The sequence below is a fragment of the Salarias fasciatus genome, chromosome 5, assembly GCF_902148845.1.
Source record: "Salarias fasciatus chromosome 5, fSalaFa1.1, whole genome shotgun sequence".
In the NCBI taxonomy this organism is placed as follows: domain Eukaryota; kingdom Metazoa; phylum Chordata; class Actinopteri; order Blenniiformes; family Blenniidae; genus Salarias; species Salarias fasciatus.
In genome coordinates, this window is record NC_043749.1 from 19,380,389 (window position 1) to 19,403,750 (window position 23,362).

General features: G+C 40.5%; 1 protein-coding gene across 1 annotated transcript; it reads right to left on the reverse strand.

The window, feature by feature from the left end:
• Positions 1 to 3,007: 3,007 nt before the first annotated feature.
• ppm1j (protein phosphatase, Mg2+/Mn2+ dependent, 1J) lies at positions 3,008 to 17,587 on the reverse strand. The gene is made up of 10 exons (XM_030091339.1): positions 17,098 to 17,587; positions 10,894 to 11,008; positions 9,315 to 9,644; positions 7,809 to 7,921; positions 7,650 to 7,734; positions 6,895 to 7,013; positions 6,574 to 6,637; positions 5,544 to 5,651; positions 4,103 to 4,254; positions 3,008 to 3,195 (listed from the first exon to the last, which is right to left on the reverse strand). Exons 1-10 carry the CDS (start codon positions 17,361 to 17,363, stop codon positions 3,048 to 3,050), a joined length of 1,500 nt encoding a protein of 499 aa, XP_029947199.1. The 5' UTR covers positions 17,364 to 17,587; the 3' UTR covers positions 3,008 to 3,047.
• Between the last annotated feature and the right edge of the window lie 5,775 nt (positions 17,588 to 23,362).

A 23,362-nucleotide genomic window follows, 5' to 3' on the forward strand; every position in this document is an offset into this window, starting at 1 on the left:
CACCGACAGTAGAGACAAGCACCCGCAGCTCCGCGCGCTGCAGCGTCCCGCACCGCCCGCGCAGTAAAAGAGGCGCCGCGCCCCCGACAGCCAGTCACGCTGCAAGGGAGGGGAAGAACACTGGGTAAATACAATACAACCATTCTGAATTATTTACTTAAAATATTACCTTATGTTTAATTCCTTCAATCCCCAACGTTACTCCAACCTTGACGCTCTTACTTTGAAGTCTGCTGGTCTGAATTTCCGGTGTTGTCTTGTTTCCCACTGGCTACTTGACGCTGCTGCAGGCGCTCGTGCCGCCCAGGTCCGTCCTCCCCTCAAGGATGACATCATCTGTAGTACAGGCCGACTCGTGCAACAGGAGGGCTGGGTGTGTGATCTGACACACACACACACACACACACACACACAAACACACGCCCACGCACACACACACGGGGGTCAGTCACAATGTTCTTGGTTTTTGGTACACTGAAGCAGAATGAGGATTTTGCACAATATGTATACAATTAGATGATTATTATGGGATGGATACCGATGTTATCACATGCAAGTAAATTTCATTGGTGTCACTTTTGCCAAATTTTCTTAACCTGCTGCAATATTTTCATATTGAGTTGATTTTGCATGTAACAATTTTGCACTTCACAAAAACTCTTATATTATGAGTAAATAAATAATTGGCCTATCTATTTTATTATATCATGAGTTCTTAATTTTCATGTTTACATGCTTCTCTGCTTTCAGTTGCAGTTTGAGTGAAATATATGTGGTTGTTGCAGGAGGAATGTAAATTTGACGTTTTCTGAATTTCTACACAAAATGTTTTTTTATTGGACATATGTTTATAAATGTTGTCTGACAAGGGTCAAAACATTTAAACAGTAGGTATAACAAATAGGTAATGGGTTGACAATATTAGAAATGTAAAATACAATTCTCTTTGGAACAATGAACCTTTGAAAACTGAATTGAATTATCCAGGGTTTGATGTACAGTCAGTAACTGTAAAGTTTATGGTAAATACTACTGAAATAAAAAAAAACGCAAACTAAGACATTACATTTTTTTTGTTGTTGTTGTTTTGCATAAATTCACATTCATGGCATTTTATTTTTTAAAAAAACGCGCTGAATGGTGCAGTATCTAAAAGAAGCAGACCATGAACAAATTTCTGTTGTCTTGAAGGCGTGTAGTGTCTTTCATGAAAGAACATATACATCATCCAGGAACTAAAGCACATTTGAATGAGGGTTTAATTTTCACCTACACGCAGAATTTTTGATGATTTGACTGCAACATTCAGATTCTCGGTGCGTGATATGGAATGATGCTTTGTCTTCAAGATCTCAGGAGCACAGTGTGAAGGACGCCCTGTTTGGTCTGAAGTCACTTGGTCTCAGGAGCTTTCCCCTGAGAACCAACATGAGTTTTTGCCTGAGAAACACCTGTTATTCTCATGATATCCGTCTATATGACATGGTATTGCTGGAAGTTATGTTGGGTTGGATTCTCCTCGCTCTCGATCAGCTGATCTGTGTGTGCGTCCTCTGCAATCCTCAATAAATCCTCCTTCTGCAGCATCAACACCTTGTCCCATCATCTATGTTCTTGGATGTTCCCCCTTTTTCCAAAAGCATGCATTTGAAGTTAATTATGAACTTTATTGTGAACACTTTACGAATGATAATAATGCTGTGACGCACACACACACACACACCAAATGGGAAAAATCTGATTTATTTCTAAACTGGAACAATTCATCCTTCTACCATTCATTTTGGTAGCTTGTACCTGGGGACACTCCATCTGTATAAACAAACGGCGATGGATTCAAAACATAAAAATAAAAGTTCTGATACAGCTTACAACCAAAGGTATCTTTAAAAAAATATCTGGATAATCAAAGTAGCACGACGTAACAAAACCATTAAAAAAAAAGAGGTATGTGGTACATTTCAGAACGACGTTTTGTTTTTTGCCTCTACAAGCATCAAATTTAGTGCATCTGAATACAAACCTCTCAAATCCCTTTCAGCATTTTATAAGGCATATGTGTGAATTTTATCACATCTTACTATACCGAGACGTCTGTGGAGACAAATTTACTTCCTCCTCTGAGGGTAAAAAAAAAAAAGAAAAAAACGGTTAAATTAAGAAAACGATGCTTTTACATAAGTGAAATCGTCTCTCCTCTATTGCAATGACAAAAATGACACATTCACTGGAAAGACATCAGAAATCAACAGGCGACCACAGAGCGTGAACAAGTCTTCAAGTGCCTCAGGTGTCTTCATTCATGATTAGGAAAAAAGGAAATACTGCAACACAGACTCAGCCGATACAGCTGGAGTCCAGTGGTATAAAGGTCCATTCCTCTGTTTTTACTGCCTCCATGCTCCGGTAATGTACAGACATGAATCCGATGTTTTTTTGTTTAGTTTTTTTTATCCTTTGTGCATTTATTTGTACAGATTTCCATCCCCCCTGCCACAGCAGCATCTCTTTGGTTTCCTCACATTCTTTCTTGCAATCCCCTTTCTTTAAATACATGATTGTGAAAAGTTATGGGAGGCTTCTTCTTTTTTTGTTTCCAGTCTTTTTTTTTTTCTTCACAAAAGGGAATTCAGGCATAACATGAAAAACAACAATCTATTTTGTAAGGTTGAATGATGGTGCAGCTTTGAACATAAACAGGAAACAAAAATACTTCGAGGATTTAGTTCTATCTGGTAACGGCCACAAATGACAGGTTTGGGAGGAAAGTGGTGAGTCCACCATTAAAGTCACTGGAAATCTTTTGTTTGCATGAAGTAGAGGAGATGGGAGGCTGATCCTGGGGAAAGGTGAAGGGAGGAGACTGGGTCGATGAAGGTGCTGCTCCGACCCGATTCTTCTCGATGACGAAGCTTTTTTTTTTTCGTTTTGTTTTTGCCTCCCACTGCTCCATCAGTCCAGGGTGGAAGAATCTTAAAAAAAACCAAAAAAAAAAAAAAAAGGGGGGGGCCGTGGGAAGAACCCCGAGAGGTCGTCACAGCACCTCGTCATGTCTCCGACTCGTGCCCAGCGAGCGGGATGACGAACACGGTGATGTCGTCGCCGGAGCCCAGCTTCTCGTTGGGCAGCCGCCAGCCGCGCTCCTTCAACACGCCTCGAGACCTCATGAGCAGGTCCTGAGCCGCCAGCGTGTATCTGTGTCAGACACAAGAAAGCAGGGAGCATAAACATCCATTACTGTGCAGAAATGTGTTATTAAGGATGAGCCAATACAAAGAAATACATTTTCATGGTATAAAAAACAGTGAACAAAAAATGAATTGTTAAATGATTATTAGATTTCTATGAGAGCCAACAGTTCTTAACTCAATTATAGTTACATTAAAAGTGAAAGTATCAAAACGGTTTTGTAATTTTGGTGTACACAAGTCACGGCAGAAGTTTAGAAACTAGAAATGATAATTGAATGGAACTCCAAAAAGAGCAGAAACCTCTCAACGTTTTCCTACTGTACTCAGAAATGACTGATAAATAGTGTGTTTTCTGATGTGAAATGTCAATCTAAATATTACTGAATAAAACTATTAAACACAGGCGCAGTTTTTTAATCTAAAATACAGTTACAATGGAATATTAATCTTCTAATTAACCCTGAAATGTTCCTAAAATGTGGGTGAAATCTATACTCACGCAAATATACTTCACATCGGAAAATCTGTAGGAGTGTTTGTTGCTGTATTTCTTGAGGAATTTCAAACCTGTACCACTCCTCTGAGTAAAAGAAAATCAGGTAATACAAACCTAAAAAGTAAAATCTGGTTGTAAATAAAATAAACTGCATTCACTGGATGACACATAGTTGTTGCAAAACTTCTATATCGTCTTGATACATTTATAAGAGAGCATAATAAACTACTTCCAATAACTATACAGTAAATGAAATAAGCAGAAGCTTTATAATCTGCCGCCACCTTGTGGACATACTTGGTGCAACGACACAGTTGTTTCTCATCGACTCCATGAAGCAGAGATGTGACCACATGACTGACGACAGTGAAAACAAAAAGGCGGAATGTAAAGAATCATTCCGCAGGCGGAGTACCTCATGGGGTCGGCGGGGTCACAGCAGGATAAGTAGGCCGACACAGCATCTGCCACCTCGCGGTCCGTCGTCACGTCCCACAGTCCATCTGTGCCCATCACCAGGACGTCGTCCGGCCCGTGCTTGTTTTCGTCCACGTTATAAACCATTACCTGTTATAATGCAAAGATCAGGGTGAGCTTGTTTTCAAAACCAGATTTCTAAAGCTATTTACATTCATAAACGGCGAGCAAATATTTCCGGCTTTTATCTTTAGACAAAGGATTAAAACTGTGCGCTGACATGGAAAGGCCATGAACTCCATTAACCACAGTAAAGCTGCTCATGTTTCTTTCTTTCCTCATTTCTTTTACATTAAAGAGTCACGACGACGATCATATAAGCTAAGCTTGAGTATCAGAGGTAATGTGACCGAGAGCTGAATTCTCAATTCCTGTTCAGGTAACTAACGCAGCGAGAGTTTCAGATTTTACTCTGAAATACAAAAACGGGAAGTACTGTGACTGAACTGTGATCTTCTAACCTTTCACAGGTTTTAAGCATATTAGACCCAACTGGAAAGCGAGAGTGACAAACGATTGAACATCTTAATGTGGATACAGAAAAAAAAAAATATCCAGGTTTAGCATTATGATTGTATATGAAAGATTTTGACTTTAAATATATTTAATAATCACTATTATCATGTGTTTATTACAGATTCTCATATTGTTTTGAATAAACCAAATTCAAGACTACAATCAAGCAAATATTACAAATAGACTGTAATAAACATCAAGCATAAATTAGAGAAACAACAAAATGTTCAGCTGATTTAGTGATAAACATATTTTCAAAATCCCTAAAATAAAGAATGACCTACATTCTGAAGTGGCTTTAAATGTCTCTTAGAAGTGTAGCGGCTCAAAAAAAAAAAAACATTCTCCCAATTGGATTTTTATTTGAAAAAGAATTCATAATTGAGGGAAACAAATGCTGTCATCCATGTTTGTTTTTATTCAACTGAGAAGCGGATTTTAGGCATGCTTTTAATGCTGTTTCATACTGTGACGCTGTAGCGTTTCTAAATTATGTTGCATCATAGCGTCATCTGCTTTTATAGTAAGACTGTTTTTTTCTTAATCATGTTAAAAAATAATTCAGATTTTATAACACACCTCATGTTTTGTTAAAAAATATTACAAATTATAAGAAAATGTAAAATTAGCTTTCAAGTGACTATGAGACATTATCTATTGGATGGAGACAGCAGAGGAACAACAGTAAAAATGTCATTTCAGAGGCACATGTCTGGTGATGGAATTATTAAAAAAGGGCTAACTCACATGACACAAAAGCAAAATTCTTTAAATTCTTTTAAGTTTTAAATTCCATCTGAGAAGTTGCTTTTATAAAAGCTGCCACCAGATTCAACCTGAGCGTGTCGGTGATCCTCACTCACCTCTGGGACACATGAGAGGAAGGGCTTTATGTAAATGTTGGAGTTGTACACCTTCAGGTCGTGATCACCCAGTCCGCGCGTCACTCCGATTGTCGCCATGACACGAGCCTGAGCACACCGACAAACATCCACACCGTTACACAAAGAACACAGTGAACACACACATGCTGTATTGCCAGAGTACTTGTTCGCCTGCCTTCACACGTATGAACTTGACACTTTGCATTTCACTTGGTGAGCTCGGGCTTGCAGCTGCTCAGCCATGGAAACCCTCCTAAGCTCTGTTCTCCAGCTAATCTGGAGATGACATGAAGCCTGGACGTCTGTAGCTTAATGACTCTGTAGAAAGTTGGTGACCTCTACTCATTATGAACCCGAGCATCCGCTGACCCTGCTCCGTGATTTCACTTCATGGTTGAGTTGCTCTTGTTCCCAATTACTGCCACTTTGTCATAGTGTTACTAATAGTTGATTGTAGAATACTTAGTGAACAAATTTCACGGCTGGAGTGCACGGCTTAGTGCACAGATGGCCTCCTATCACCGTACCGAGCTGGAATTCACTGAGCTCCTGAGAGCGACTTGTTCTTTCATGAAACAGCCCGCATTCTCCCGGTACTTGATTTTATACACATGTGGACATGGAAGTGACTGGAACACTTAAATTCAATGATTTGGATGGCTGAGAAAATACTGAATAGTTGCAAGATAATGCTTACTGTAAACAGACACGCAGAGCAATGTAGGTTATTGTGACCAATGTGATTCACTTCTGAGGATAAATCCATTTATGAGGGATTATCAAGCGAAGATCATAGTCTTTCATGTACTAATGAAAAATACTGAGCAGCTTCGGTCCTGGCAAACGCTACACTGAGCATAGAACGTCTATGAAAGATTAAAATGTATTTTAAAGGATCATGGAAACAAGCAGCATGGATACAAAATGAAAACTGGCAGGACAGCTCACAATACTACAAAGAATAATATAGCAATTCCACAATTAAACTTGTTAGAGTTTAATAGTTTACCTTTTTCCCTTCTCCATATATCAACGGGAATTTGAGATCATCTTCAACGATTGTCTTATAGGCCCTGCAGCGAAGCAGCAGAGACCATGTTAGATGGAATCCACAAAATAAATGTATTTATAAGCATCAAATAAATAATTCTAACTTTGCAAAACGATACCATTTTCAACTTGAGTTCTGAACAAATGTAGATAATAGGTATTGTTAATTGCAGTCAAAGCTATTTTCAGGGTGTTCTGAATACTTGGAAAAGACAAGAAAAAAATGTTCCAAAAGTAATTAACAGGGAGGAATGTGATTAAAGAGGAGCGGGGGGTTTACCAGCCGGTCATGGTGTGGTCTCTGTAGAGCATCTTCTTCCCCAGCTCGCTGTGCTGGATCCTCCGAGGAAACTCAATGTGAGTGAACTCATTACCCAGGAGCTCTGGCCTCAGGAATCCCTGCAGACGCACACAATTGGGACAATTGCATCAAATTAGAAAAATCAACCACTTCATTTCAGTCATGTCAGCGTTGTATTATATTTCTCCTTAAAACAGATTATTTTTGAGGCTGTATGTCTATATCTAGAGACGGTTTAGCAACAAACACCATCCACCCACCGTGTGACTCAGAGCTATAAGCAGCCACTGAAACGGGGAGCCGATGATCGACACGCTGCCTCAGTGTAACAAGCTGCTTTACTGTCAGGACAGCCTCACTCAATAGTAACAGCTCAGACTCATGTTTGTCCCTTAGCAGATGGCTGTGTTCTCATGATCAAATAAATTAAATAAATGTGTAAATGCCTGAAAGAATTGATCAAGAGTCAAAGGGTGATGTGACGGTTGGTATTCTTGCTGGAGTTTGCATGTTCTACCTTATGCACGGCTTTTACTTGCTTTTCAGAAACAAGTTTAAGGCCAACTGGTCATTTTAACGGTCGTGTTGAAGGTCATGTGTGTGGTGGTCTCTGTGTGTTTGCCCTGTGATGGACTGGAGTGTGTAACCCATCCGCCCAGAGGAAGCCAGGATTGTCTTCAGCCTCTCCCCCAAAATAAAATACAAATAATAAAAGATGAGTAAAATTCATTTACCAGATACTGTAGCCGCTGTCTCTCCGACTCAGGTGTGAATTCATTCGTCATTGGAATAACTTCACTGTTTCGTATAATTATGGCCCTGCAGAGAAAAACAGGAGAACTGGCTGCAGTTTGGAAACTCGGCTCCAGATGATCAGGTGATCAATCTCTTACCTGCTATCTCCAGCGTTGGCTACATAGAGTTTTCCCATTAGATGAATAGCAGCTAAGGCACAACACCCACCAGAAATGGCATAAGACGTTTTTTCTTTTTCAATCAGGTCATCCTGAAATAAAGAAGAAGATCAAAATAACAATAAAGATATTTGTGGTTGAAAACTTCAACTTATTTTCCTTAAATAATTGCAGACATGCTCTAAACAAACAGAAAACGCATATCTACAAAATATTGAATAAAAAATAAGTGAAACATCAATAAGAACTCAAATATACACATATGATAATTTCTACACATATGCATACACTCACACATGTATTTGTAAATGTCTGAAAACATGTAGGACAAAGTAAACTTATTTAATCTCCAATATGCAATAATCAATTAAAAATTTGTTTCTGATTTTCCCCCCAAAATATGATTTCTACTATATATATGTACATTTAAACATAAAAGGCATACATACATAATATATGACCGTACAGTGTGTGTATGCACACACCCATTCATCATAAACACACACAACTCAGACAGTGCAGCCCTCTGATATACATGAAACCATCCACACGCCAACATATAATACACAATCATACACCCCTGTGCAGTCTTCTTTACAGTGAAACAGACTCCTATATAACTTCACCACAGCTCTTCCTTCCTGTCCGGGTTTATCATGATCAGTCTGAGCCTGTGTTTTGAACAGTCTCATGTTTGGACAGTGTTTCAGTTCTTCACTCAGTTCGTTGCTCCACTGACTGAGATGCACATCCTCTTCATGGCGGTTCGTACACTCCTGGTTTTGAGATTAAGGTTCCCACAGTAAAAATGAATCCCCCTCTCTGCCTTCAACACACCAGAAAGCTCTCTATATTCTTCATATATTCACTGACAAAAAATAAAATTAAAATGTTCTAATGAAAAGAAATGAGCTAGCCTTGAAGAACACATTACCTGGACTGTGGTTTATTTAATATGAGCATCATGTAAGACAAGAGGAGGATTAATTTGGATTCTAGTCAGTCTTTAACAGTTTTGGACTGAAGATATGCTATGATTTGAATTTATCAACAAATTCAGGAAAAAAGAAGAAAATGCATCATGAAATAAGCATATAAGTGTAATTTTTTAAAATAATGATTCATTCATGAAAAGATTTTTACAAATGACAACATTTTAAGTACACGGACCCTCCAGAATCAAAGATTTTTCCTGTTGCTGAGTCTGTGATGGTCTCTGGTGCCACATTCTGATGTCGTCTGAGCTGACAATCTTTATCAGAGATCAGAAAACATCAGTAAAGATTTGAGTCCTGGCAGAAGTCTCTATTTGTCTCACTGAATCAATGGATTGTGTACATTTACTCTAAAGGAAAAGAGGAAACAAAAGATTGACAACTAAACAATGATGAAAGAATAACGGAATTTTCTGAGGAAGTATTCAGGAATGCTTCGCGGACTGTTTACTTATTTTCTCTCACGCAACATTAGCCGTCATCTGCTCACCATCTGTTTGAAGGCGGTCTCTATGACCCCCATCACCAGGCTCTCCATGCTCACGACCTTCTCCATGTGGAAGCGCACGGCGGAGTCGCTGACGGCGTCGGGGTCCTCGGGCTCCTGCGCGGCGCCTTTCTTGGAGTCGGCCTGGTACGGGCTGCCGTTCTTGGCCAGGCAGATCGGGGGCGCGCTGCCGGGGTTCTCCAGGAGGTGACAGATCTCTCCCAGCCGGTCTCTGATGAGGCGGTGGAGCAGCTTGGAGGCCATGATGGCGGCGCCCGAGCCGGCGTGTCCATCGAACACCCCCCAGAAGTGGAGGGGGATTCCTGTGCCATCCTAGGAAAAAAAAAAAAAAAAAAAGATGTTGGAAACAACAAGTATAGAGAAAAAGCAGTGATATAAAACACAGAATTAATTCCTGGGTTTAATAAAAGCTCCTATGAGATTACAGCTGCGAACAGATTGTGGGGGCTTACAGGCTCACTCAGTGTCTGCTGCTGCTGACTTTTTTTTGGCACAGTAAGCAATATGTTTCTTCCATTTCCAATTTTACTGGACAAAAACTGTCCATCGTCATTGAAATGGTTATGAATTCATGTGGCATAAATCTCCCGTACACACACAAAATTGGTAAAATTCAAACCTTTCTCTTTTAAGAGTATGTTCACAAGTGATGGAAAGGCCACCTTTGTGATTACGGGAATATTTATAGGCTGAGTTGGACTACGTCACTACTGAAGACATCTGCTTATGTCTGTGATGCAAGACTGGAGTTGGGGGAAGGGTGCGACGAGAAGTGATGGCATTCATTAACACTGAACGGAGGGCATGCATGTGCTTTTCTGTGTGTGTAGAATATATGTTAACTCCGTTCGCCAGCTCCTTATAAGGCATCTGAAAGTGAAAAGTGAAACTGAGAGAAAAAGTTGTTTTCTAGTTGTGAAACAAGTAGTCATAAACGTTTTGCATGGACAGAGAGAAGTGACTACATTAATGGAAGATGGATATGCTGCAGTTTGATCAACAAGCTCCCCGGGGACTTTATTGAATCTGTTATTCATTTCATCATCACTGTACCTTTACCTGTTGTATTATAAACACTTTAAGCCTATTTTCTCCAAGTCAATAATCATCTTTTTGTCTTCATTCTAAAATGTACAATAGTGCATAATAGGAAAAAAAAATACATATTCCTATATGTTGTTGTTTGTGGCTTTGAGGACGTTCTGACTATGTTTGGGTCCAAAAAGTGGTGATTGGAAGTGGAAAAATGTGAAAATCTGACCGGTACTGAGGAGGAATTCCAAGTAACAAGGTCCATCAATACCAGACACAATGTAGACACCACTGCTGGGTGTCAGGTGACTGTAGTGCATGTAGAGATAGCGCGAGGCTGTAAGAATCCACTTCTAACAGTCTCCTGTTACATTTCAGGCCAGATAAGGAGAACTGAATCTATCGTTGAACAATATAGTCCTCAGACACCTTCAGCATGTTAAGTATGCTGATATCATCCTCAAGACATTTTAAGTGATTCTTCCTAAACCCTGGTGCTCTGTTGGTCAAGGTTTGGCCCCCCGCTCACCCCGCTGTCCTCCAGAAGAGACGAGTTACGGTGTTTTCCACTTGGCTTCTTCACAAACAGCTTCTCACAAGAGGCCTGGTCCTCGTTCAGCATGCTCTTCCCCGCATTGATCACCCTGATGGAGAAAAGATATGAAGGGGTAACGTGAGCCCTGGCCTGCATGATTGATGCTGTTTGCTCTCATCGTCTGACCGCATATAAACACGGCGGCAGCCAGGAGGATGGAGCGAGCGAGTCGAAGAGTGAGGTAAAAAGTGGGGCAGGATGCAGTCACGTCCCACGGGGAACTTCCAGGAGGGATTAAGTGTTTTTATTATGAGCTGAAGCTTGTGGAGGATAATGGCTTTAGAGTAATGCACTGTTTCAAACTCAAGCAGCATCCACTTTGCCGGTGTGTGAACCAGCTGGAAATACCAAATCTCCAGCGTTAAGAGGACCGAAATCTGTGCAAAACATTATGGAGATAATTACTTGAAAGTATCCAGTTACACATTTAAATCTGCATGTGTGCCATAAATGCAATAGAAACAATAAACACAGACCTGGAAATTATGGTTGTGGAGAAACGGTGTCAGACACTTTTCACCAAGCCACTCGGTTTCAAAACGGTTCCAAATGCATGATCTCAGAATCCTGTTTCACACTGAACATCAGTGAGCAATTAAAATGAGTCCATGTGTGTCAATTTCCTCCATTTTAAAACCTCCATTGTTTGTTTGATTGGCCATTTGGAGGAACAAACTGCAAGCCTGGTCCCGACAAGCCACCAGCTTGCGTTTGTCTTTTTTCCCCCTCAGTAAAAGCCATCTGAATGAATAAATCATTTCATTAGAGTAACATATCGGCGCAGGGAGATAAGAGATGCAGGACAGTGGCTGCCTGCAAACAGGACGAGAGATGACGGCTGTAAACACTACACAAGCTTATCTGACGGACATCTTGTGGCAAACAATCTCTTCCTACACAATCCACATGATTATGGAGATATGTTTCTGCCCCCTTGATGAATTTAAGTCATATCAGTAGTGGAATGTTAGCCTTCTCAACCCTTTTCCACAATTTCTGTGTCTGTATCTTCTATTACTTTTTTCTGCGTCAGGGAAACAGTGTCCTGAAGCGTGTTCCAGGGTGAAAGCAGGACACTTCCTGGAATGATCACCAGTCAATCACAGGGCGAACACAAAGAGACAGACATTTCTACAAACATTCACAAATGTGAGAAATTCTGAGGCACTGATTACCCTCAAAGGCATGTTTATGTAAGGAATCATAAAACTCTGAACAGAAATGGCACCGACTGGATTCCAATCGGGGATATTCTCTCTGTCAGGATCTCTGGTTTCTCAATGAATCCAAGTCTTTAGTGTGGCTCCGTCTTCCAACACGCCTACATCAAACTCAACAGGTTCTGCAGGAACTGTTTAATGCCCGGTTGATTGAAGAGTCTTAAAGCAGAGACACCTAAAACATGCACTGCAGCAGCTTTTAAGGACAAGAATGGGGAAACAAACACTTGGATCTGATTTGTTGCTTAACCAGAATAAAAAAAGAAAGAAAGAAAAACACCACATAAGAAATTGGATAAAGTACTAAATACATAAACAAGAACAATAATGACGAGTGAATAAATGAAACACTGATCGTGACATTAAACCAGAAACCCCTAAAACCGTTAAAGAAGAAGGTGGACCATGTTCTTTCTACCACTGCTGAAGTAAACTGTTCACTGTTTGCACAAGAAGCAAAACAAAATCTGCACAAATGCAAAAAATGATCATGTGTCTGGAGAAATATGCAAACATCCACGAGCCTGGTCTTCCAAGCTGCCACATGAAAGGCAGCTGCAGTCTGGATCTCACGCTGCTATATTATGCAACATTTTCAATTATAGATAAATGCCACATTAGCTGAATAATACAGAATAATACCTGTTATGCAATTCTAGTATTTCAAGTGCTGTCATTAAGATTCCTTCAGAAAGCTCTGGAGTCGGAGGATTAGGAGTCTGTCAGTTCGTCCAGTGCTGGGCTCATCGGAGGCAAGGCAGAAGAAACGGACTGGGAGATTATAATGAAAAATAAAAAGCAGAATGGAGGTGGAAAAAGTCAATAGTTAAACAACAACACACAAGAGAGAAACCTCCTGAGAGAAAAATCTTATCAGATGAACGGTTCTGGCCTCTCATTTTTCATATAATGCAGCTGATTACGATCATTACTGAAAATGGAAGCCGGCTCGCCAGAAGCTCAGATATCAGAGTGCTACAAATTTGAGGCTCAAAATGTAACGGCTGTCCAAATGTGGATTATAAAAAGCCCTTTCACGCTCTAATCAGTTGAAAGCAGTGGACAGGCCCCACGGTGTCCGGCACTGCGGGCGCCTGCATTAGGACTAACGATGGGGAAGAATTTAAAAATGGCCTGGTTGACGTCTCCACTTTCCGCCAGGACCAGAGATCTGCAAGCAGGACTATGGACAAACATGCAAATCACTGCAACCCGTCTTTTATCCCCAATTCAAATCTTAGTGGACATATATATTTTTTTCCTTTTTGCATGTTCTACCTATGCCTGCATAATTTTCCGCACACAAAAACAGTCAATAATTAGCGTTGAGTCTGTTTTGACAGCAGTCACATGAGCCGTTTGCTGAGTAGGAGGATGCTGGTCTAAATGCAGAGCTTCGGTCATCCCTTCACTCATTCACATATTGGTACAGGTCACATGTTTGTACATCCTGTGACTGAAAATTGCATTGGTTGTGTTTCGTCAAACAGTGCTTCTGTATCTTGAGCCTGCTACTGTAAGTTTATGTAAGGAAAGCTGAAAAGAGGAAGCAGGGAGAGTTCCTGTGAAGTCTTGGGTTGTGACCGCCGAGCATCACACATGTGATAAAAATGCCTGCGTGAAGACGTCACCTCTCAGACAAAAGACGAAATCTGTAGTAAAAATGTAGCTTGTATAAAACTTGTGGAAAGCTCTATAATGATAACCTCCTACAGGGAGCAGAGGCTGTTTCAGAGATGTGGAAACCCCTTGAGGTTCAATCAGAGGCAGAGCAGCGGTGCATGAAATCCACTGAAAGGAAAAAGCCCTCTAGAAACCATCAAACCCCTTTTTGAGTGGTTGACAATCCCCTATATTGACTTTGCGTTTTACTGCATCATTGAAGACGGCGTTGGCGTAAGCTGGCCGACATGCAGTGGGCTACCTGAACCGAAGCTGGCCTCCTGACAAACACCGCAGGCCTGCTTACATAAAATCCTCCAGTCTCAAGCCTTTATGAGGAGCGCTGGAGAATTAGACTTGTCATTTTCTGAATTCCTTTGCGGGGAGAGGAAGCTGCTTGTCACGTTTGTGCAGCACAAAGAAATGGAAGGTGGCAGGATAAACAAATCCCCCGGAGAATGAAAGCATAATGACGTGTATAGTATTTCCAAAATAAAAGACAACAAATCAATCAGTGACTCATGAATAACGGATCTGGACACACAAGTTTCATTCTTTTTGTCTATCAACGGTTGAACATGTGACTAATTAATATTTCACAACCCAAGAACAGTCAGTTGAGAGAGAGAGAATGACAAATTCTCAGCTATGTTTCGCAAAAAGGAAAATCCTACATTATTTTGAGATGCTCATTATTTCAGGAAGACATTCTCCAGTTACTTCACACTAGTCATGCTCTATAAAAACCTAAGAATAAAAGCAATAAAATGCTTTAGTGAGTTACTTCAGAGCAACCACACACAGAAAAAAGTCCAAATCGAGCTTGTCAAGAGAATAAGTTAGTCCGACGTTACATCTTGCCATTTTATTCAGTTGTGGCGTTCTAGTCAAAATATCCTGTCACATTTTATGCAAAAATAGAGAAACCTGGAAAGTGGGATTTCAGTCAAACATAAGGGCTGTTTTTTTGACACTTCATTTCAAAATCAGGACAGTTCTCACTCTGTATTGCCAATACTCCAACAGCAGGATGTACTGGCAAGAAAAACTGTTTATAATGGGTCTTTTTTAAATTCATTTCAGAATACAACATAAAACAAGCCTTAATATCTTACTAGTGAGTATTATAATATATTATGACAGTTGCACACATTTTTTGCAATGTATTTACAAAACTAGGTAATATTGAAATTTTAAGCATGCCAAAATAAGTTTCAAAAATCTGAAAATATACCACAAATCCCATGTGACTTTCTGTATTTATTTTTCATTAAATCATTGAGTCACTTTGTGGGCCACAATGCATTATGCATGAGAATATTTATATCAGCAAAATCAGATTTTCAACCTTTGCTTGTTCATTTTAGCGTAATACTGAAGCTACTAATGAAAGAAAATATTACCTAGTCTGCAATAAAATACTTTCCTTTATATTCTTCTGAGTCTCAACCTCCTGAAACTCAGTTTTGTCATCTCTTTGTTGGAGGACCTGAAGTGAATTAAACAGTATCAAATAACCATTTGACAAAAGCAGTTTGAGAGTGATACCGTAAGTGCGCTGAAATATTTATGCTGTTGAGTTTGTACGTCAATATTATGGTTCTGATCATCATCCTTTGCATCTCACGTGTGGCTGGTGCTAAAATTGTAAACAGAATTTTACCCCGATTCCCCTTAAAATTGCACCCTTGGGCTCTTATCTGAGAACGAAAACCAATCTTTGAGCAATGAGGCAAGCTCCACTCCATCACTGCGATGCCAGGAAAAAGCAAAGTTGCAAACAATAACTGTGAATCCTCATTACCACCAGAATGACGCAGAGACTCTAATTAACAGATATCAAAGGGAAGAAGTTGCCCGGAGTTTGAGTGGAAGCCAGCAAGAGGAATCCAAATGGATCGCTTCCACTCACTCTGAGGACATCGTCGCTCCTGTTGGTTACAGCACAGAAAGCTCAAACAGCAATGGGCAGACAGGTCAGATCTGCTGGATGGTCCATAAACTAGTCTTGCACTGTGGTGTTTATTATTTTAAATCAACCCCAAACATATGATATATTGTACATTAGCCATGCATACTGCCTTTACACAATGACATCTGCAATTATTTGACATCAGAAGGGCCTTCGGTTTAGGTGTTGACTTTGCAGTGCCATTTATGCAGGACTGACGTTGAGTTTTAGCTGTAAACAGGACCATGTTTCACACTGATGGGCGCAGAATCGCAGATTTGAGGGATTTTCATGCTGCGCTAAAAGAGCACAGGCAGCTGACGTGTGATCAGCTCAGGCGATTACGTGGCGTTGTAAACAGCACCGTTAATGCTATGAATACAGTGTGCAGTGACAACAACAGTGAGTAATTTGCTGCAGGATGCAAATGACTTTCAATGACAGTGCAGGACCAGCTGAATAATCCCACGTTTTCTGCATTACGCTGCCCTCGTTTGACCCCTCTCATTCAGCCTTGGTCACAAATCTCATGCCTGTCCCCTTGAGACTTTATGCATGATTCAGCTCTTTCTTTTTTCCCTGAATTCCACAGAGAGTCCTGCAGAAGTGGCATGGCCCACGCAGTGGTTTAGTGAAGCTATTCAGACCTTCATACCTCCTCTCAGTGGGAGAGTAAATCGCCTGGAAATGGTTTTTCCTGCTGAGGAATCACCCAAACGGCACATTTTGGCCAATGGCGTGAATGAAATGCTGCAGCGTTGCTGCCACCTGTGAGGACACTGCAGGTGTATTTGAATATAAAAGCAGCAGCAGCAGCAATAAAAACCAAGGACAGGAGGAGAGGAGCTCTGCACCGGCCAATGCTGTATCTGGCTGTTTGGATGAATACAAGACTTGCATGGAGAAGAAAAAAAAGGAACCAGGGTTTTTTTTTTTTTTTAATTAAGTGATGGATATAAAACAGCAGGATAACATGATATTTAGTGTTTCATTTTTTTGTATTTCCAATACATTCATTTAAACTGATCTGAGAAAAAAAAAAAGCTGTAGTTTAAGATCCTACATAACAGAGTGTTGTGAATATGAGCATTTAGTCTGATAACAGCGCAGACAGCCGCTCGGGGGTGGAACACTGAGCTGGGCCGTGTTGGCCATCATTTGGCTGCTGCAACACACTCCGAGGTGCTGCGCTGCAGCAGCAAACACACTCCCCAGGCCAGACACTCATCGGGCCCGCCATAACATCACAACACGGTTTTGTTTTCCCGGATTAAAAAAAAAAAAAAAAAATCGATGCATACTCACTCTGCGTATCCCGTGCGCCACGGAAGCCTGCTGTCTCGTTTCAGCGTGAGCACCGGCCGCGACGCGTGCTCGGTGGAGTACTGCAGGAGCTCCGGGGTGAGGTCCAAGAAATCCGGCCGGCCGTAGGGGAAGCGGGGCGGCAGGCTGTCCGGTCCGCAGGTCTGGCCGCCCCCTGGGTGGTGGTTGTGGTGGTGGTGGTGGTGTCCGTGCGGCACCATCCCTCCCACCAGGTTGGACATGGCGTTTTTAACTTTGCTGATCATCATCGGCGCGCGGACGCTCCGATCGGCCGAAAAAACAAAAAATCAAACGCGGTGCGATGTCACGTTAGAAGAACAAAAACATAAAAACGCTACATCGCTACTGACGAGGATCATTTCAGGAAGCGATCGGCCCCATGTGACAGCTCCAGAGAGGCAGACGTGATGTTTTCCTCATTCAAACAGAATAAAGGTCTGAGCGGCTGCGTGAAGGCAGAAATCCTCCAGCAGGAGGCTACAGCTCATCTCAGGAGGCAGGGCTACACACACACACCCACACACACTGAAAACATCACACGGATCGAAACACCAACACCTACACGTAATATTTATAGGCTGCTTGAGTCACATCGACGAGTTTTCAGCTGATTCGCGCTGAAGAGGAAGGATGTGGTGATGATGCTCAGGTTGGTCTCTGTGCGCGTTCATGTGACCGACAGCACTGTGCAGAAGTTCATCTGATTTCTAACACATTCGACTTTGCTGATTCACGATGCAGATGCAAGTCGACTCTTACTTTTTTTTATTGCAAGTAAAAATAAATAAAAGACCCTTAAAAGTCATGGAAGAAAACAACTGGAGTAAAGGCACAAGATCATGATCACGTGCAATTCTGAAAGTATTAAAGTTCTACCAGGGGAAACATAAGAGAGAACAAACATCAACTGCAACATTGAACCTGGAAACACAAAACAACTATAATCTACAGTGTTTTATCCTATTTCAGTTGCATAAGGAGGAAACTGGAGTACTTAAAGAAAATCAGTACACACATGGGAAACATGCAAATAACACAGAAAGGCCCCCAAGCCAGGAGTCAAACTGGGTAACATCATGCTGCGAGACAAGAGTGCTAACCACTATATCACAGTGTGGCCCCCAAAGAGGAACATATACCATGGAAACATAAAAACTTAAAACATGAAAGATAAAACAACATGTAACATGGAAATATGGCACCATGGGAGCACAGAATGTGTAACCTGAATCCATGAAACATTAAAAATGGAACATGAAGCCATCTGCTCTCAGCTCTGCCACCATCACAGCAGAACCCAGAAGACCTCTACCCATCACGGTTACCTGATAGCAGGGACGGGATCATTATGAGAGCCGCAGAATATTCATCTTGAGTTTCAAAGAGAAAAATTATGACTGATCACCTTGACTGTAGTGAGAATTATGGCAACTGATTTAATGTAAATAAAAAAATAAAATAAAAATAATAACTACTTTTATACATTTTAATTCATGCATTTAACTTTTCTATTTTTATTTAAAACAAACTTCTTATAAACATAATCAAGGATAAATCATAACAACTTGGCCTAAATATGCTGAAAATAACCTTTGTAGGACCATTACCAGAGGACAGAGGAAGAAAAAGTAGTTGCAGGACAAAACATCTGTCCTTTTATTATGGTATTGCCGCTGGAACTTCAATTACCTGAAGGATTTTCGTTCCAAAGGGATCCCAAGTGGCCTATTTAATATACCGATAATCTTATCAGATTTACTTAACCATATAGCCTCAAAGTGCCAATACCTGCTGTAGCATTGCAGGCTTGGGGCCATTTTCTGTAGAGTTTCTATGTTTTCTCTCTGTGTGAGAATTTCCTCATGGCTTGAAACGCATGTATGAGTTGAATTAGTATCTCGATGCTGCCTGTCTGGGAGAAAGTGTGGTTTTCAATTTCTCTCTGTTTCTTTCATGATGGTAAACACATGAATTCTTTAAAGTAACGCCAGAAATAGAAACAGTCAAAGAAAGGCATAGTGTCTTTTTTCTTGTGGGTGCTGTTTAAATACACAGTTCCATTTATGTGTTTTGGAATCATCACATTTTCACATTTCAACCTTGATTCAAACTTCCAATGTTAAATAAACTGTTATTCTCTGATAACTGTGTGGTGAAATACTATATAAATAATGTGCTGACATAAGGAATAATATGAGTATTTGACAGATATTTGGGCTCGTGTACTACAGTGATAGGAAGACAAAATAAATCATAATATACATAATGAGCAATTAGTTTTTTGTTCAATCCAGCTATTGGAAAAGTTTCTCCAAGTGAAAACTTTTTGAGCCTCCAGGGAAGCTGTGACCTATACTTCTATAAAGGATGAGTTAAAGTAAAAGGCCATTGATCAAATGGGAACACATTTATGCCTCCTCCACGCTGAAGCACTTCATATTTAATGAAGAGAGCTGGCATTACACAAGAGGCCTTTTTCACAGAGGAGCGGCACTCATAGAAGAATAGCCCACAATTTCGTGACAGAATAGTTCTTACTGAAGATCTTGTTCATGTTTCATCTCGTAGTCTGATGATGGTGGACGTAAAACCTGGAGTACTCTTTCTTTTGTCCTCTAGTAATCCAGAAATAATGACCATTATGTTGTTGTTGTTATTATTATTATTATTATTATTATTATTATTATTATTATTATTATTATTATTATTATTATTATTTTCACCTTTGTATGTATAATTTTTTTGTGTTGTACACTGCTGGTCAAGGAGCAGACCAAAGACATATGTTTTTGTCTGGTTTCCTTTTTTTTAATTCAATGATAAAGTGACAGTACAGTCTGTATATGCAATTCTCTTTTTTTCACTTTATTTGACAGATTTGTTTTCTTTCACTTCAAAACTGAACACTTCACACCTCCTGCCCTTTTACTGACAAGACAAAGACAGTACAAACATAAGTACAGCTGTATGGGCAAGTCTGCAGTTAGGTGCGCACACACACACACACACACACACACACACACACACACACACATGCTCTCTCGAGGTACGTGGCTGGAGCGCTGGGGGGGCACTGGCCTGTGTGGGCAGGTTCTCCCGGGTGGGTCATGGCCCTCCGTTGAGTGGGGGGGGGGGCTTGCTCTTGGGCTCTTGGGCAGTGGGCTCTGGGCTCTGCCTGGCCCAGGCGTCCCGTGCCCGGGGTGGGCCGGCTCCTGCCGGTCCTCGCTCCCCGGGGCCCGGCCCGGGCCCCGGGGCCGCCGAGGCTTTCCTCTGCCCCTTTTCTGGACCGATGCTTGGGCATCTGCCTGTGGGAGCGGCTCGGATCTGGGCTCTGTGATGGCCGCTGGGTCTCTGGGCCCCGAGGGCCTCTCTGGCCTGCTTTCTGGCCTTCTCAGGAGTCAGAGATCATATATGCTTGAAACACTATCACTGTCACTATCACATTTCCATGATCACTCTTCACATTCTACCTGTGGACTCAGTTACCTTGTCTCTTTGTGGTAGGTTAGACTAATGGTGATCTATAGTAGACCGCTCTTAATGCTCCGGTGTTATTTCCGACTCGATCTCTGTTTGCACGCCTCCAGTTTACTACTAGCTACATCAAAAAAAAAAAAAAAAAATTGTGGTGTCCTTGCACTTCCATCCTGCACTTCTCTATGCCTTTTGCGGTTATGGCCTTGTCTGTTCACTTGTTTGTTTCATCAACTTTTTATTTTTTCCACTTTTTTGTGGGAAAAAATAAATCGGTTCTGGTTCTGTCGATCTTTGTGTTGGCTACCAATTTTGGTTTTGTCGGTTTCTGTGTTGCTTGTCGGATCTGCTTTGGTGCTGTTTAGATTGTGGTTTTGGATTGTTCTCTGTTGCATGTGGTGTGTGGATGCCAGTTTCAAATAAAGGCAGCAGCAGGAGGAGATTCATTCTCTTCCTGCTGCTAACATTAAAATCTGTTCGGACAGTAAAAGGCTTCAATCATACAATATTGCACGCCCCAGCTGCCGAATAGGACAAGGAGAAAAAAAAAGAACTTTCCTGACTGAGGAGTTGGCAACAACGTCAATTTTAAATGACGTAATCATCTAATTTGACTTAGATATGCTAATTAGCTGCTATGCAAATTAGGTGATGATGTCATTTAGAATTTTTACTAACTGAAAAGCTGGCAACAATGTATCGGTTTTAAATCAATCTTTTTTCTAATACAATAAAGTTCACCGTATTATTTTTTTTCAGTATTTAGTATTTCATGTAAACATTACCATTATTTCACATTTTGAAATTTCATTTAAATTATTAAGACATTGCAACATGTACAACACAGTCATTTCTGCACATTTTTATAGATAAAAACCCATCAGTTCCACATGAGCAGGCATAAGTGACTGCAGAAAGGAAAAATTCCCTTTTAAAGGATAAAACCTTGAAGAACTAAAGGTGAAAATATAACAAAACACATGGATTTCAACACATGAGTACAATTATTTGGTGGAACCAACATTTATTTCATAGTAAGTATTGTCTTACGTGTTCTTTCACATCTGTAGGAATGACTGTGATAAAAATCATGTCACTTTATCACTTTTGTTTCAAAATGAGTCATACTGTAGTATTTCTGTGAGTGGTACAGTGAAACTATCAATGTAATGAGTTTTATGTGCAAAGCCAATATTATCGTAATAGGTTCTCATGCGTTTATCAAAAAAAAAAAGACAACGATTATGACACTGAAGCTATCGAATTATGAGTCTTTATTACATTATGAGTTGCTACAAGCTTCTGAATAATGACTGGTTTTACTGTTAAGCTGACATCATAGTGTTTTATCTTTATTCACTGTCCTGGAGCTTTTATTTATTTGCCTCCATAAAACTAAGTTAAGTAAAAAAGCCTCAAAGAATATTAAATTTACTGAAGACGTCATCTGGGTTTTTTTTCCCCCCTCGCTGATGTTTGCGTCAGTTCTCCAATAGATGGTGCCATTGCACCACCAGATGATCGTCTTTGACTGCTGCAGACATGCCTCATAGGAATCTTCTGCTCATTATGTTTGTAGGCCTCCTAAGCAGATGACATTTTGCATTTTATAGCCGACTCAGTGAGAGACGTGTCTCTGTGTTGGCATATCTTCTGTGTTTCATCCCCTTGTTTTGACTAGTTTCTATAATAGCAGCTGCTCCATTGCAGACTGTCGACAACACCACATGCTGGCGAGTGATAAAACTAAATTAAATGATTTCCCTTGCCTCGAAGGATGGATTTTTTTTTTTGCTTTACTTTTATTCCCTTCCCCAAAGATAAAGTACTCCCAACATCCAGTAGCAGTGGATGAAGATTTAATCTCTCTCCTGATGAATGACCCACTGCCGCCCTGACAGAGGCTGCTGAGGCAGGCTGCTCCGAATCCCAGGGAAACAGCGAAATGACGGGAGAATTAGTTCCCATGACTTCTTTGGCTTTGTGTTTGCGGTGATAGAAGTTCAGACTCTGGTCTCTGTTTAGGAAATCTCTTCCGCCAAGAGACGTCTATGCAGACTATCAGGGAGCAAGACTAAGAGAAAAGTTCATATTATACAGAAACGGAAAAAAGAATACACCACACAAAGCATACCTCTTTTGCTTGAGGAAAACCTACCAATAAGTATAAATCTTTAAATCCGAAGTTCCCAATTAGCTTCAGCTGCATGTTTACACAGGCAGCAGTAGGAAATCCAGGCATGTTTTTCTCTCTGTGAAGCAATAGTTTTAACATCTGCATCAATCTGTGACCCCGTTGTGTGACACATTGGATTAAAAAAATGAAATGCATGATTGTTTTATCTTCTCACATATTACACCTCAGTGCATTTATTTGACAGTTAACATTTCCAGATAGCTTTTATTTTCTTCGACTCCCACCCCATATTTTACTCCACTACATTCATTTCACGGCTTTATAATTTCAGATAAAACTCATTTTGTGAGCCAATTTCACAAGGCGGCAATAAAAGCATATGGAAGACAAGTTCTTTGTTGTGTGGTAAATAAATAATACCAAGAAGTTTGGTTTTATTGTGGATTTTTAGCTGCTTATCAAATATCAAGTCGTACCAAGTTTCCTTTTTATTTCATTTTAGTCAGAGTAACTCTTTTACTAGAAAATTGACTGGGTTCATTTTGATTTTGTAGTTGTAGAATTGTCAGACATAAACAAATGAGTGCTTTTGGCCAATTTTCCCCAATGTCTAACCGTTTTTAGTTTTACTGTATG